We start from the raw sequence: 16,122 nt of genomic DNA, 5'->3' as shown, positions 1-16,122 counted from the left end.
AAGTAACACGCATGCAGCAGAACACGAGGGGCAAAAGCAACAATAACCTTTTTCGCAAGTGCCACAAAACACAGAGTGGGAAAGAAGATAAAATGTAAATAGACTTCTATGAAAAGGTATCATATACTTTGGCACTAAAGGTAACCGAAATACATACAAGGTCTCACTGTTCCCCCTTCAGTAACTCAGCAGCAACATGGGAAGCCACTGCTTGATGTTATCTATTGGCTCACCAACAGGCCAGCTTCCACTACAGATTACTTTATACATTCACAGTTTAACTCCTTTACTGCCCTAGCTTCCAAGCAGAGCAAGTAGGCTCTGGACCACAAAGCTTTCAGTGTGATTCAAGGTTGTTTCTGAGTTGTAAGCTACATGTTCTCACATCCATCAAATAAAGCTTGCACTGGAGAAGATTTACAATCCTGAAAATCCAGCATGTGTCAGAAGACAGTATAAAGTTTTAACAGTTGTAGAAGAACTACAACATTCACAGTGTATTTATGGACAAAACCCACCTTGGCTTCTAAACTAGGAAAAAGACTTTTCCCCCCACCCCTGCAAAGAACCATCTTGCATTTAATTCTACTCCAATGCATGCATTTAAGCCTGGTATGAATTCCCCTCTTACATGCTCTTCCCCTCTCATTCTCTTTCTTACAACCCAAGATTTCCCAATTTAGCCAAGCCACAGCAGAAGTTTGCTGACTGACTCTAGGCAGTGCTGCCAATCTCTTCTTTCAGGATGGCCAATTCCACACTGTTCTTTTCAGTGAAAAGAGGGGAAGAACATGGTGGCAGCTTCGCGATAGCAATTCTGTTGTTGACTTCAATAGTGGTGCAGCTAGAAAACAGTCAGCGTCCCTACCGACAAACCAACTCGCCATCCATCGCATCCTGCTCATCCGTGCTGGCGAACGAGACCCTACCACCAATCACTGCCCCGATAATATAGACGAGCCACGTCAGACGCCCTGAAACCAACAGAGTACATCAGAACCAAGACGTCACACATTACGCGGAGGAAGCTGAGGAGATTTGCATTTTATTTTGGCAAAGACAAGATTCACAATGAGTATCTTTCTGCTCTAGTCCCCATCTATACCAAAGTTACTCAATTCGCCACTTGGTGGAGAACAGGCACAACTTTTCTAGTAAAGAAACAAGAATGCCAGGTCTGCCTGGAAGATTTTCATTATTTAAAGCTATTCCACTGCAGAAAGCCACTTTCTTGTAAAACTGTATTCTGTGTATTTAAATATGTGCAGATACCAGCAGGCAGCGTTTATTCTTTCAAAGTACATGTGGCTGGTGGAGAAGTCAACATCATATGGAGTTTTGCCCCCCCCCCAAAAAAACCCATGTACTGCATTAGATCAGACAATACTGCTTCAGAAGGAAGAGGAACAGTTTCCATACTTTTGCTGATGTCCCCAAGTCCCCCACAAAAGAGGAAGCCAGCTACATTATTAGAAAGGGGGCATAACAGCTACACCTGAACCTCCAAAGGAACTGTTTCTTTATGGCCAGTGTTAAGCAATTCCTAAACCAACCAGCTGTGCAAGTACAAAACCTCCATGCTGCACCCACCCAATGCTGCGGACAGACACCCTCCTTCAGACAGTGGCACTGGCTGAAAACCCCACTCCCAGTTACTCATTACCAACAAACCACTGAGGTTTCTGCCACAGCCAGTGGGGAGGTTCAAATGAGCACTCCATATCCTGCCTCAGACAAAAGAGGGATGGGGCAGGCAGTGCTAACCACCTGTGGATGGGGGAACATCCTTGGAACTTGTCTCTGAAAGACTGGGCAAGGAGATGCACTACATTCCCCCCAAAAAGGAATGGAGTCCGTTGTAGGACAGCAATATCTTCAGCCAGCAATGCTGTGAGCATCGGGAGTGTCTGTCCACAGCCAAAAATATTCTACACCATACGGGCACCTCCCCAAGGTAATGTTTGTGAGATCTGCCTCCCCATTTACGGATTTCACCAGGAATGCAGGCTTCTGAAACGTACTTTTGAGAACAGGCAACCTACTGCAAGCTTACAGGCCACAGTCCTCCAAGCACGCTCACCTTCTTGTACAGCAACATCCATAGGGCTAGCGGTGGCACTCTGCAGCAGCTCCTGGTAGGACTGGGCTGACTGGTCAAAGAGCTGCACAAGCAGAGCGCAGGTCTTCTCATACTCGCACCGGCCAATGGTGGATAGCTGATCTAGCTGCTGTTGCACAAGGCCAGTATCATCCAGCGGATCCTCCAAACCATCCCTAAGCAGCAAGAAAGCACATTAGAAAAGGACTTAAAATGCAGAGATAGCTTAACCCATAACAGAGGCTTATTTCAATCAGAAAGAGAAGGCTTTCCCAGGCATACAGCAATTCCAATGACTGAAGTCTCTGCCTCTACTATTTGTCACTATGGAGAGCTATACAGACCGACGTAACCATCTGATCATTAACTGTGGCCATAAATCAGACAAACAGTAGTGGTTCAGGTGGAAAGGCCATCAGGAACTGGGATGAGTAAGCTCTTCTTACGTCTTTAACATTTATCCAGGTCTTTGAACAGAACGTGCAGAGCCAAGAACAAGGTCTCTGTCTGGTTGTCTTTGTATAACAAAGCTTTCCATCTTTCTCAATGTTTTAGCTGCCTTTTCCTCTAAATACGCTAACCTCAACAATAAGTTTATTGCGAACTCCAGAACTAGCTAAACCTGCTGCTCCTCCCTTGCATTGTTAGATAGCTAAAAAGGTATAAGCCGATCAGTCTTCCTTAAGAGAGGCATTATTTTTCTATACTTGACCATCTGTTTTCATCAAACACAAAGACACACAAGGCAGAATTCATCCCACACAAATTCAGGCACTGCAACAGAGTCCTGAAGGCTGCCCCAACACTCAAAGCAAGGAAAAAACCAACCCAAAAACCAAAACAAAACCCCCAACTTTCAGGTATAATTTGTGCCATCCTACAGCAGAGATCCAAACATGAAGCGAATCACACTTTGCATACTTATTCCTCTCTGCTACAAAGGCAATTCAGAGTCTAAACAGTATGCTGTGGAGGTATGATGCTAGATAAGATGAATTTTACCCATAACATGTCAGAGACTGCTCAGATCAATCTCAGCCATTTGAGATTGAGCAAGGTCTGAAAAAAACCAGCTTAAAAAAATTTTAAAAATCTCATTTCTATAAGCAACAGAATATGCAATTTAGGTAAGCCTCCCTTAGAAATCTTTTGGTGACTCACAAAACTTCCTGCAGTCATGCCCATTTTTAAAACAAAACTCAGAAAAGCAACACATTAGAGCCTTCTGCGTTAGACCCTGGTGCCGACAAGCTGAAGTGCTGCCACCTCTCTGCTTTCCTTACCTCAATATGATGTGCACAGATTCCAGCCTGGATGTGATGTAAGCTTTTGTGACTTCTGGTGTGTATGTTTCAAGCATGTGAGGCTCTGTGGCTTTAACATAGGGCACTGATGCAGCCAGCCGCTGCCACAAGCTTAGGAGATAGTGAACGCTGTTCGGCGCGAACTCCCAGTGCTACCAGGAGCCAAGAGAGAAAAAAGGAAAGGAAACTAGTGAGTTATGGCCTTGATTCTTTTACCCATACTATTTTGACTCATGTAGCACTAGATATAGCAAGATCTAAAAGCTTTAATGATCTGGTTGCCAATTTTAACAATGAAATTCAGTTCACACCTGGATTCAGCAGGTATTATCAGCATTCAGTAAAGACTGAAAGATAATCCTGAGTTCCTAGGCTGTGTAACTGAGCCAAAGCCTTTGGTCTCAAACTACTACTGAGCTCATACTGTAGCACTCTGCAGACAGCTCCCCAAACAGAATGTACAGTTTAAAGCTGTTTTCCAGATAAATATTAAAATTTAACAAACAAAGGTATTATGTAAGCTGTACAATTTTTTTTTTAAACCATATTCTGTGCAGGGGTATAATTACAAGCTGTATACCAGTGGAAAACTCAGTGGGAATATGGCATGATATTCATATTACTCGCAATCCCTGCAACTGCATTTTAATAGTGAAGTGATACATAATTCTAAAAATAAGCCTTATTTAACAAGGTTTGTATTTTTGTGTTTTTTTTTTTTTTTCCCCTGCTAGGACATGGAAAGACTCTGGAGGCATAGCAACCCTGCCTTCCCCCACATACTGCTCCTGTTCCATTCAGCAGGAATTCACAGAATAATCAATGCTACACCACAGGATTCTGTCACAGAGTCTGCAGGGTTTTTTGGTAAAAATAACATACAGTGAATTAAGGGGCAAAGAACAGACAAGAGGGTTATAATTTTGTTTCAGAAGACAAGGGGCATAAAGACCCATTGAGGGTAAGTAAAACCACTTTGTACCTGCAGGCTGGTCACGGTGAAGTTGGCAATGAGTCGGATGACCTCGGGGTAGTTCTCCACCTTCACCAGCTCTCCCAACTGGTAATTGCTTTTCAATCGGGCCAGCAATCGGCAGAACTCATGGTAGTTATTTGGGTCTGACAAACTCTGAGAGGAGAAAAAGAGAAGAATTGAGAAACAGAACTACTTCGCAACATATGGCAGTCAGCTACAAGAGGCGCAGATTTATGGTGAAACAGCAGGAAAAGGCAAAGAGCAGCAAGGTGTTACTCCCTTCTCCCCAGTGCCACAAGTAGGACATGTACATTAGAAAGTATTTTTGGTGAAGAAACGCGATGCAGAGGAAACAGAGACACAATTCCACTGACTGCATCTGAAATACTCACCTGTGGGTTTTCCAGTATTCGTTTAACTCCATCAACGAGATGAGATAAAAACTTTGCTCTTTCCGCATTGTTGAAGAGGGATCTGCGTACAGAGGCTATCTGCACTAGGCAGGATAAAACCTAAAAGACGCAAAGAGAATAAAATAGAAAGGGAGGGATTAGAACAGTAAAATGAACAGCACGTTTCCTCTTCATGACACAACAAATCATTTAAGTCTGATGCTCTTTTGCATGCTACATGACAGCTCCTTCATCTTTGCAATCCTGTGTAGTCTATGTAAAAGTGTAGAAACAAATTACAGCAGAGAGAAAAAAACACATCACCCAAAGGAACATCTCTATCCTGACAGTCAAAGGTGTGTCCAAACTCTGGTCCCAAAAACGCTGGGATTTCTTCAGATGAAGAACACAGATCGCATAAGACTGAAAACAGACTAGGATTGGCCGGGAAAGCTGGGAAACTTAACACAGACTTGGAAAAGTATCACAGAAGACAGAAGACTGGCAAGAAAAAATATTAAATTGTTCTCAACCCAAACCTCTGAAATTTAAATCAAGAGCAAATTCCCAGGGTGCAGCTGCAGTAGCGAGTAACAGGCTGGTGAGCAGGATTTTGAAGAGCAGCGGCAGTCAGTTATGACTACCACCCTGCAATCCTTATCCGGAGGCAAAGCCCCACTCCCTCTGACCAGTGTAAGGACTACCTGCTCAACTGCTAAGCCTCTCATTCTTGCTGGTTCTTACATTTCCTGATCAAAGAGGCAGGACAATTAGAGGCATAATTGCTTCAGATTTCTATTCAGTAACAAAAAAAAAAAAAAAGTCTCACACTTAAAATCTCTTATGAACATTTGAGGCTTTAAATTCAGAATTAGCGAGTAACCCTTCAACATAATGAACAGTACTGAGAGTCTCAGCGGAAAAAATACTTCTGAAGGACCCTTCTCTCCCTAGCCAAAGGGCATGTTTTCATTGTAGCATTAATTATGAAAAATATTTATCCGATAGATAAATGCCTGGCAGGCAATTTTTTCAAGAGGAAATAATCCAACTTTTAGTTCAGTTGTGCTATTGGCCATTTCATCCAACTGGGACACGGCCTAGTTTTAAAGTGCGGAAGGAGAAACTACATTTTTCGGTTGTGCTCCCAGACTTGCTACCTACTCGCAGAATGGTTTTAGGATCAACTTAGCAGCACGGTGGAAATAACATAAGCTACATCCCTCAAAAAGGGCTTACTGGCAGAGTGAGCAGGCAGACTCTAGGCTACACAAGGACAAAGAAGTAGGTTGGACTTCCAGCAAAACAAGCTGCTCTTAGGTCAAATCCAAAGCCTGCAGATGCATCAAAACTATTAGCAGCAGCAGCACCGGACCAGCCTCCCTGTTGTCACTGTAGCACAAGACAATGCCTTCAAAGTAAAGGTCTGAAGTCAGCCTATGGCATTTTAACCAACAGTAAGTCTCCCAGATGAGTCCTACAAACACTTTCTGGTAGTGGAGTCTGTAAGGAAAATAAACACTTAACTTACCAGGGGAGAAAACGAAGGAGGGATGGAATGATAAAGATCAAAAAACAACTGAAGGGTCGAAGAATCCAAGAATGCTGAAACAGAACGGAGCATTTTACTGAGAACACCTCCATTTACTGCTTTCCATAGGTCTAATGCTTATCTTATCAACAATGGCATGTGTACCTGTCACACAAAGTACCATGCTTTAAGAAAATTTCCAAAGGATTTTACATTTTTACACAATTGCCCTTCCTAGAAATAAAGTAAAACCACTGGTACTTGGTACTAAGACAAAATTACAGGAAAATATTTAAAAAACACAATCTGTGAAACTGCAAAATGACTGGTGAGAACAGCAAGGATATTGAGAACAGGTACTGACTTATTTGTTATTTACATTTTAAAAAAAAGCTTACTGTTTCTTGAATTGGCAGGTGTAAGACTGGAAGTGTAGAGGAGTGTTTTTATAGCTCAAGATGGCCAACCCGAACTGAACTGCGTTTGTAATCACACTAAGAAAAGGCTGGATTCTACATCTGGCATTGTATGCAAAAGTTTATTTGTTAAGTATAGAGAGGGCTTTAGCAAGACACCCATGCTTTCAGCTGGTATGCTGTAGATTAGCCCTCTTCCTCCAGCAAGATTACCTGATCTCCAACTGGTTGGGATCTGCACAGTGCAAAGATCATCTGAGGACTCGTCTGTTGATGTGCCAATGAAATCAAAGTTCAGGCAATTATGTGTGAGCTTAAGCAGCTGCATGAGCAGACCATGCTGGCTTTCATCATTTAGATTCAGGTTCTTCCCAGAAGCCTATAAAATACATCAGATTAAAAAAAGTAAAAAGAAAAGAAAAAAAAAATCAAGGTGACAGCTGAGTTTGAGGCAGGTATTCGACTTTAAACAGGATGTGGCAATCATAAGGATCATATGCCACAAGCACCAACCCCAGCTATCGCATACTTTTACAGACAGCATGTGTATTTACATGCTTAGTCTTTACACAAGATGGATAAACAGACAGTGCTTTCTTTTTCACTCGGCTTGTACTGCACAGGAGAAAAGCAGCCAGGCTTGCCAGCCTGCAATTAAACTGTGAGATTTAGGAGATAAGGAAGTTCTTATTAAGGTTAAACACAAGAACACATTTTCTGCCTGACAAGCACCTAGCAGCAGGGAATCCTGTTGCTCCACCTAATCCTCATATGGAAATGAGCGCATTCACTTTTGTTGCACAGATGATCTGTATAAGCTCTGCTCCGGTTACAACACTCTGCTATGGGCAGGGAAAACATGGACACTCAAGTAACACAAAGAACTCGATGGACACAAAATGCTAGGTCCTTTCACTGCAGTTTAAATGTAGCACTCAGGTCTGTACTCCAGGGACAGGCCAGCCCCTCTATCCTTTGTATTATCACTCTGTACTTTAACCAAAACTAACTTCTTCCAGCTTACGTCTATTGCAAATAACACACTGCACTGTGCCGACACTGCCAGTGGTCGCTGGAATGTCTTCCTCAGTCTCTCCACTCTATCACAAAGACTTAATCTTCTGGGGCTGCCTAAATGCTCCCTGTGTTACGAAGATAGATACAGACATGATCCTTAGTTTCTTGCAGCCCAATCCTCCCCAATAGAAAGGATCACCTTAGAAACTTCTGCTTTATATACAGAAGCTTGAGACAGCTACTATTAGACAAAAAAAAAAGACATAAATTGTGTAGCAGGTGTTTAATCACAGGAAAACAAGGATGTTGCATGAGACAACAGAGAACATTCCAACTTGTCTTAAACCACAGCATCGCAAGAAACAAAAGCAAGATGATTAAGAGTTAAGGTGGAAAACTAAGGGGCTTCCTCCTGAGACAAGCCATGTCTTTCTAGTCTTTAAGTCCCTATGGTCATGCAGCAACAGTTGTGTGGGCAATAGCTCAGCCAGAGCTACACGTACAGGACAACAGTGCAGTTCAGGGGACACCAGGTTAACAAGGTCTGGTTTATGCCTCATGGCTGAGTACCAGCACTTGCTGAATTTTCTCCAAGTCTGGGCAGATATAAAGGACCCTGTCCTGCCTGTACCTCCCCAGGTGCTTCTTTTCACAAAACTAGAGCAATCCTTTTATTTCTGAGACCTCTAATTGACCATCAAATGCACCTGAAATAAGCCAATGAATTCAAAAGTTACCAGAGCTGTTATGGTTCAGGAGGATGGGTGCATGGGAAAGGATCACTAGCATAATTGTACAAGCCTTGCTTCCTTTAGAAACCACAAGGAGAAAAAAGATCAAATTACAACCACGTACCCACCTTTATTAGTGACAGAACCAGAGCTGCTCATTTTGAAATATCTTTAAAATAAAATTTCCTTTTCACTCTTTGTGCTATTTGTCAACTTTGACACTTCACTCAGCTAGAAGGATAAAAGTTAAACTAATCAGATCTGTGCTACTGCCACTCAGTTTATTTGGATAGACTCTCTAACATGGGGCTATTTTTGAAGGCACCATTAGAACTCCAGATTAGCTTTTTAGAAAAGAATCATGACGCAGAATCAAGAATTTTCTTCAGATAATCTACCTGCTTACAAAAAATACACATGTGCTACTTCAGCTGAAAGAAAAACTGCTTTTTTGGGGGTAAACCCCAACCCTACTAGCAGAGCATTGCTACCTTGTCCCAAGGTTAAGTATTTTTAAGCAAGTTAACTCACGTGTGATAATTAGCACAAAGTAAAAACCTGTGGAACATAAGACAGTCTAATATTCATCATGAGTTAAAACATCAAGGACAATCTTTAGTCTCAATCTACTAAATCTATCTTCACTAGCATTTTTTCTCTCACCATGTGGGTTTTAAACTGAGGGTAAAAAAAACAGAAAGAGAGACAAAGACTTATTTTACAGGAAACCTCTCTGCCAGTACTGTAAATCAAAGATATTTAAAATGTAAAACAAACATATCATCTCTTTCCTGATGCTTTAAGACAGGAAAGTTTAACCCAAGCCAGGCACGTATGTTCAATCAAAATTGTTGAAAAGAGTTTTATTTCTGTATTTGTGTCGTGTTCATTTTTTGTTTTGTTAATACAAACCTAAGTCAAAGCTTTGCTGAAAAACAACTCCAGAACATAGCTTTTAGAACAAGAGCGCTTGTTCCAGGAGAGTTACATCAGACGGAACTTCAGCCCAAAGTCTGTTGCCTCAACATACAGACCCCAAGAGAGATGACAAATGACTGTCTCCTTACCTGTTTCAGTAAATTGCATGACAGTGTGAAAATATCAAATAAGGATGAATCTCGGAAGGAAGAGGCTATTTTCCTGTGCTTCGTCAGTGGATGAGTAGTATCCGCCTGAGCAGAGAGAAAACCAGCGCTTAGAACTGATAGGCAGAGGTGGAACAAGACCAGCAGAACCCATAGGAACCCTGTTAAGCACTGGGACATCAAGGTTTCCCTCCCCAGAGCGATGTCACACCAGCTGGCTAAACCAGGGGGATGCACTGCCACTGTGTATGTGCTGCTACTGCAGAACAGTGGTTCTTCCACAGATAAAATAGTATTGCTGGCTGATGGATGACAGGACTTTACACCTACAATACTTACGACGCAGTTTCACTGTAGCCCTGCCAGAAAGGAGGGTTGGGTTTACTCTCAGGTTAATTTAAATCTCTTCCAAAGCAGAATCAACAGCAGTATTTTCAACAGCAGTTAAGTCATTTTAGAAACTTGAACACCGCTTTCTTAAGTGCTCCGAACTCCTAAGAGTTAAATCCTACCTGAAGCCGCTGGGCAGACACATGGTCAACTACTAGCAATTATAATTCCCCTCCTGAACCTGCACAGATGAGAAGAAAACTAGAAGGACAGTTAACCAGTGACAGCCAGTTTGGACTTTGCTGTACCTATTATAAACTCCAGTTCTGGACCTCTCATCGTATCAGAATAAAAAGCTGACGTGATCTAAGAGGCAAATACACACATATTGCTTTATACTGGATAACAAAGTCTCCAACTGATTCAACCAATGCATTCCAGCATGGGCCAGCACAGGCGAACAGCAGCACAACTCATGTCACTTCATAGACTATTTTCCAGGAAGAGGAGAAAAGTGAAGCGATACTTGACATCTTTGCCATTTATTTGAACACAGGCTGGCAAAACTCCACTTGCCCAGGATGAGTTATCTGATGGGCAGTCAGTTACCGTCATGCATCTGGGATGGAGCCTTCTTGCAGCGCAGTGCAGATGCATGTAACATGAATCTCCGTTTTCTTTATGCTTTTGTTACTATACCTCTGTTAACTTAAATATGCACACATCTCGTCCAGTATTGCAGGAACCAGTACAGCTCTAACCACTGCAGACCTCACTTTAACATAGTAACCTTCACAACGACCCCATGGAGGATGCAAACACTCTTGTCTCTTGTATTATAGGTGAGAAAGAGAAGCCCTCCATCACCCAGTAGCTGGCGGCAGATCAGAACTGGACCTAAATTTGTCAGGTGCTCTAATGACTGAATTATCATTCCTCAGCTCGTGCTATTAGATTTCAGGGTCTTTAAGAAAATAAGCATTATTTACTTTCTCCATGGTTATTACAAATCTCATGTATTTCTGGTCTTGTGGCAAATGAGCATTTCCTTTTTCTTCACCACAAGATCATGAGGCTTAAATCAGTGAACTTCTACAATAGAGTGGACACACAGTACCTCTGGGCAAGTCTGTGCAGTACTTAAAGGATGAAAACTGATACTTCAAAACAGTTAATAGCACTCTATTTTATTTGTACTGTGAGCTTTTGGAACAGAAGTTTTAGTAAACAGAGCTCTAGAAAATGTGGCTCTCATGCAATGTAGTTCGAAGTTTAAATAGCTATCAAAAAAAGCCTGAAAGAAGCTCCAGAAGGGGTTTTTGGGTGTTTTTTTGCTATGTACGCATACATGACCCCACTCTGATGAGTGGGCATGTTGGCAGATTTATTATTTTGCAAGTAATGGCAGTTTTAGACTTTCCAAGATGAGTCACTGAATCCAGCCCTGTGCAATTGCTGGCACAAAGCACATTTAGGAATGAGTAGTAAACTGTGGCAGATTTAATATCCAAGATACCAGGAAGAGATTTTTGATCAGTCCTTAACTTCATTGCTTATTTTAGTATCAACCTGTAGAGATTCTGGAACTGGGATAGGTGACAGTTTCTGTGCAGACCATTCTCCTGCAAGCAGAAGCTGTAGCCCTGTACAAAGATGCTGAGGTACTAATTTATAGAGTTAAACAGACTTGCTTTCACCCTTGATGCGAGGAAGCGAAGGATCAGACCTCTGCGGAGATGGAGCAAGGATTGTACAAAAGTGTGGGCAAGTAAATCATAATGGTAACAAGACATGGCTTAAGAGTTAGGAGGAGATCTATGGGTTAGGATTTACTGATCAGGCCAGGCTTGAAAAATGAAAGTGAATTTGGGGTCTGAAATGGATGCAGAAGCCATTCAGATTACAGCACAGGGCTCGGAAAGGTCAGAGGAGCTGAACTTCATCAAGTCCAGCAGAAGAAACTGGTGCTTTGCCCTGGCCAGGACAAAATCTTCTCCTCCATTTCTAGTTCTGAAAACAATTTGTAATCATCCTTCAAATCCCACTCAAGGACCTATCCATTCCAATGCCTGGATTACTCAATATACCAGCAAAATGAAAGGTTAGTTTCCTTAGTAAGATATTAAAAATCAAATACTTAGTTACTGGTACTCTCTGCAAAATTAGAGACATTTATACACATGGCAACCCTCACGCTGTCTTAGGGCTGTGGTAGCCATCAATGGTGCTACAGCAAAGTCTACCTGACTGATTAGGAAAACGATGTCAGCTTTGATAGCACCATGTAAAGCCACTTGTTCCAGCTTTCAACATAAATACTGAGATGTGGCATAACATTAGAGGGCTCTACAAACCACTGAACTAACTAACCTGGAAAGACTTGCTGCAGCTGGCATGACTGGGTGCCATACCAGAGCACCACAGACTTGGCGTGCCCAGTCGGTCTTCAGCCAGTCACCCAGCGCCAGGGCTGTGCAAGGGACTGAGCACTCAGCCCCAATGAACCAGCAGAATTTGACAACTACCTGCTGAGAACACTATGAAATTTAATAGTGAACGAAAAGGACGCCTTAAAAATCTGCACAATTTGACAAATCCTCTTTGTTTCATCTCCCTGGTCAATACGGAGGAGGGCACGCTCCATTCACTTCTTGGCACAAGAATGCTGTAAGCTGAAACAATACACAGGGACCAACAACAGAAGGTGCTAGGGATGTCCTCACGCTCGGGGCTTTGTCCTCACTAGGTAGGCTTGGCTAGTTGCTTAGCACTGTACCTTCCTTTTTCATCTCAAAAGATTACATCCAAATATGGGAGAAGATGAAAGATGCCAGTGAAACAAAACAATTCCTCAGGACAGGAGGTTTCAGCATCTTACCACGACAGTAAGTGACTGCGTAAAAAATAATAATTAAAAAAAAAAAAAAACCAAAGCCAAACAAAAAACCAAAACACCAACCACACAACATCCCCTCCCCACCAAAAAAAACCCAAACAAAAACCCCCAAACAATGCACAGACACACAGCAGGACACAACAATATGAATGAGAAAATTGGACACTTACTTCACTGAGGAAGGCTGTAGCACTTACTTGATTAATTTCATTAGTTAGTTGGGACAGGATTGTCACTCCTATGATGCAGTGCTCTACACTATCCTGAGGAAGGAAAGCGGGACAAGGAACACAGTTAGCAGTGCCAGGATGCTTTCAGTAAGCTTCACCATCATCCAAAGACCTTTCTGCTTGGAAGACTTCTGACATGTTTGCCTGGAAATGCACTATCTTTGTAGTATTGTATATAGCAAAAAAGCCCATGAGCAATACCAAGCAGAGAATTTAAAACGTGTTTTTAAAGTACTTGTTGTTAGCAATGCAAAGGGTTCTAAAGAGTTCAGTAACATGAGCTAATAAAAGTAGGCACCTTTTATTTAATAGTTTAATCAACATCTTTGTGTTATGCCCTAACTCTGAAAAGATGTATTTAGAATTTTTTTTTTTTTAATCAGTTTGTTTAATTCTAACAGAGGCTGTGGTAAAATGTGCAGAAATTTCTTCAATACTAGGATGAGTATTAAAGTCACCAGATGAAAACTCTGGGAAAAAACACCCCCCCCCCCCCCCGCCCTTTTAAACTATAGACCTTAAACAACATGAGTAGCAGCTGACCAAGTTTCTCCACACACCCGCCCCACAACCCTCCTGCCAAGAAGGACAGCCTATCTCCCAGTGAAGGGAGTCCATTCTTCACAGCCTGTTCAGCCTCTGGCTGCACTTGAGACTGCCAACAAGGGGCCAGTTGTGAACTAAGTCTGTTACAGATACCTCTTCACTAGAAACGGTAATCCATTTATCAAATGCTTTAAGAGAAACAACCTGTATTGTTCCTTTGCCCCAGTTTCTGTTCTGTAACTTCCCTTTCCTAGCTCCACCTTGCTTTGTACCTTCTGCACAAATTGCCCTGATCTCCAGCTTCAAAGACTGAACTCATCTGCAATACAGAAATTCAAGCATATACAGGCTTGGGACCTTGGCCACTTCTTTACTGGAGCCATCTCTTGATGACAGTCTCAATATTTACATGATAATATCTAAACAGAAGCTACTGGAAAACCTTGCTGAACCATGTCTTTAAAAAAGTGCAGCCTCCTGTACACTTTAACAGCCAGAACAGGTAACTTGAGCAAATGGGAACAGACCATCTCAAACTGAACACAGCAAGTAGATATTCACACCATTTAATTAGGTTCCTGATTAAAAAGCACACATTCCCTATGTCACAAGCCAGGAGAGTGAGGACTCTAGCTCTGATAATTTCAGCTAGGAGCACCTGCAAACTATTTGGGACATAGTTACCAGCCTAGAAAGGAACATAATCTTTAAATCACTTAACACCTTCTAGATCTTACTTCACTGCAGATACCAGTAAATGCCTAAAATAATAGTAGTTAGCCTGTTTTCTGAATGCCCACACTCTACCACTCCAGAATTAAAAGCCCTGTACACATTACATCTCCTCTTCCACACTGGGAAGAGCTTCTGGTCATTTTGATTTCTTCCACTGTCTTCCTCCAACTCTTGATTTTGCGACAAATTTCAGAGCAAATAAATCAGTATTCATAGTGTTACAGGATTTACTGATCTCTCTGGGAGGAAGTTTCAGTTTGGAAACAGCTGTTGATAATAATGCAACCTTTCTACTAAACAGTCTTTTGGGTTGGAAATGAAACCCTGTACTGTGGTGACAGCATGTGCATTTATGAAACAACAGTCAGGACTTCTAAAGAAAATTGTTAACAATAATGTTTGTATAACACACTAGTTTTAAAGCTACATTTTGCTATGATAACTTAGCGAAATATCAAACCTGACTTCCATGGATATATCACCTTTGCAGTGAATGAAAGCAAGTCAAGCATGGCACATATTTCCCTCATAGACAATAAGCCCACGTTTACCATTTTGCACTAATCGGCACGGTGTATTTAAGCTTCAGAGCTTGAAAGAAGAATTGTGCAACTGGAATGCTAAAGATGTGTCTCACCACTGAATACTAATGGTAGCAGTTTCCAGAGGTAAATCCCTGCCCCACCAAACTTTTAATTATAAAAACTGACCTGTCCTGCCAGTTGGCAGCTGCTTAGCCTTGGCAGTCACTATTCACAGGTGAAAGACTGGACAGAGGATACCAAGGTGCAAAACAATAACTGAAAATGCATGGACTTTCAAATCCCACAAGGTGTGTACTCATCTTACAAAAAATCTGACCTGTAAAAACCTTGTGACATCTGTGATCACGTTCCTGAAGACATATTCGTCCTTCTGACAGTCAAACCAGCCCAACTTTGTGATCCTGGCATATAACTGGATTAGTGCTTGTGTGACAAACGTTGCCAACTTTGGCCTAGTGGCAAGGTAGTTGAGCACATAGTTCCCTGAAACACACAGAAGAGGGGTATCTGTAGACAAAAACTTGGCAGATGGAACTGAGATGGAAACACTGATAGGAAAAAGCATCTTTCCAAAAGCTGTTAAAAATATATCAGCACAGTAGTGGTTTAGATACAAATGTTGACCCTTTACTTGTGCCTTTAAGATACTAATGCTGTGGAACAGATCTGGGAAGTGGTTAGAGATAGGTGAGAGTTCCTCCCCACAAGCCTAACTTTTTTGTATTATCAGATTAAGTCCAATCCTCTGTAAGCACATGTAAATAGCAAGAAAAGCTGAAAATATTTCAAGACCTTTCCTCAGGGATGATCATCTACCACATCACTTGTAGAAAAGAAAGCAGACTGAATGGCATTCAGACTCGTTCCTCGGAGGAAAGGAAGTACCAGCCATCCTCCAGGAAAGAGGACTGTGACAGACTGATTGTTCCCTTAAGAAATACTCTAAACAGTATTTCAGAGACCCATAAAGCATTTTCAGTTTTGAAACCACATCCTCAGAAGAGGCAAGCACCATGCATATTTTATACTCCAAAAGAAATTTATAAAATGCAACTGGTTTATTCAGAAGCCCACCGAGTTGTCATTCCCTTCTATCTGGAAAAATTCTGTACATTTAGCCTTGAACTCTGTTAGCTAATGATAAAGGTGAAAATGCCAGCTAAGAGAAACATTTCTTTGCCTCTTGGGCATCCTGTACCTTAGGATGCCCAAACTGTAAAGCACAGTAGCTTGCAGAAAACCTCCCACCTGTGGATGACAGTCCATACAACAAGCATTCACGTTAGTTTG

At 41.8% G+C, this 16,122-nt stretch overlaps 1 protein-coding gene across 1 annotated transcript in view; it reads right to left on the bottom strand.

Annotated features, from left to right (window-relative positions):
• XPO7 (exportin 7) overlaps window positions 1-16,122 on the bottom strand; it is a 42,069-nt gene that overhangs the window by 13,475 nt on the left and 12,472 nt on the right. Inside the window, exons 4-13 of the mRNA XM_010562782.1 lie at window positions 15,149-15,315; window positions 12,947-13,039; window positions 9,533-9,637; window positions 6,931-7,096; window positions 6,302-6,375; window positions 4,771-4,890; window positions 4,385-4,531; window positions 3,382-3,554; window positions 2,081-2,274; window positions 869-974 (exon numbers count right to left, since the gene is read on the bottom strand). Of these exons, the coding sequence (XP_010561084.1) occupies window positions 869-974; window positions 2,081-2,274; window positions 3,382-3,554; window positions 4,385-4,531; window positions 4,771-4,890; window positions 6,302-6,375; window positions 6,931-7,045 (929 nt within the window). The 5' untranslated portion in view covers window positions 7,046-7,096; window positions 9,533-9,637; window positions 12,947-13,039; window positions 15,149-15,315. The remainder of the gene's footprint in view (window positions 1-868; window positions 975-2,080; window positions 2,275-3,381; window positions 3,555-4,384; window positions 4,532-4,770; window positions 4,891-6,301; window positions 6,376-6,930; window positions 7,097-9,532; window positions 9,638-12,946; window positions 13,040-15,148; window positions 15,316-16,122) is intronic.

The sequence above is a fragment of the Haliaeetus leucocephalus genome, unplaced genomic scaffold, assembly GCF_000737465.1.
Source record: "Haliaeetus leucocephalus isolate CR32 unplaced genomic scaffold, Haliaeetus_leucocephalus-4.0 Scaffold162, whole genome shotgun sequence".
In the NCBI taxonomy this organism is placed as follows: domain Eukaryota; kingdom Metazoa; phylum Chordata; class Aves; order Accipitriformes; family Accipitridae; genus Haliaeetus; species Haliaeetus leucocephalus.
The sequence above is the reverse complement of the archived record's forward strand: the minus strand, read 5'-3'. Positions and strand labels throughout refer to the sequence as shown.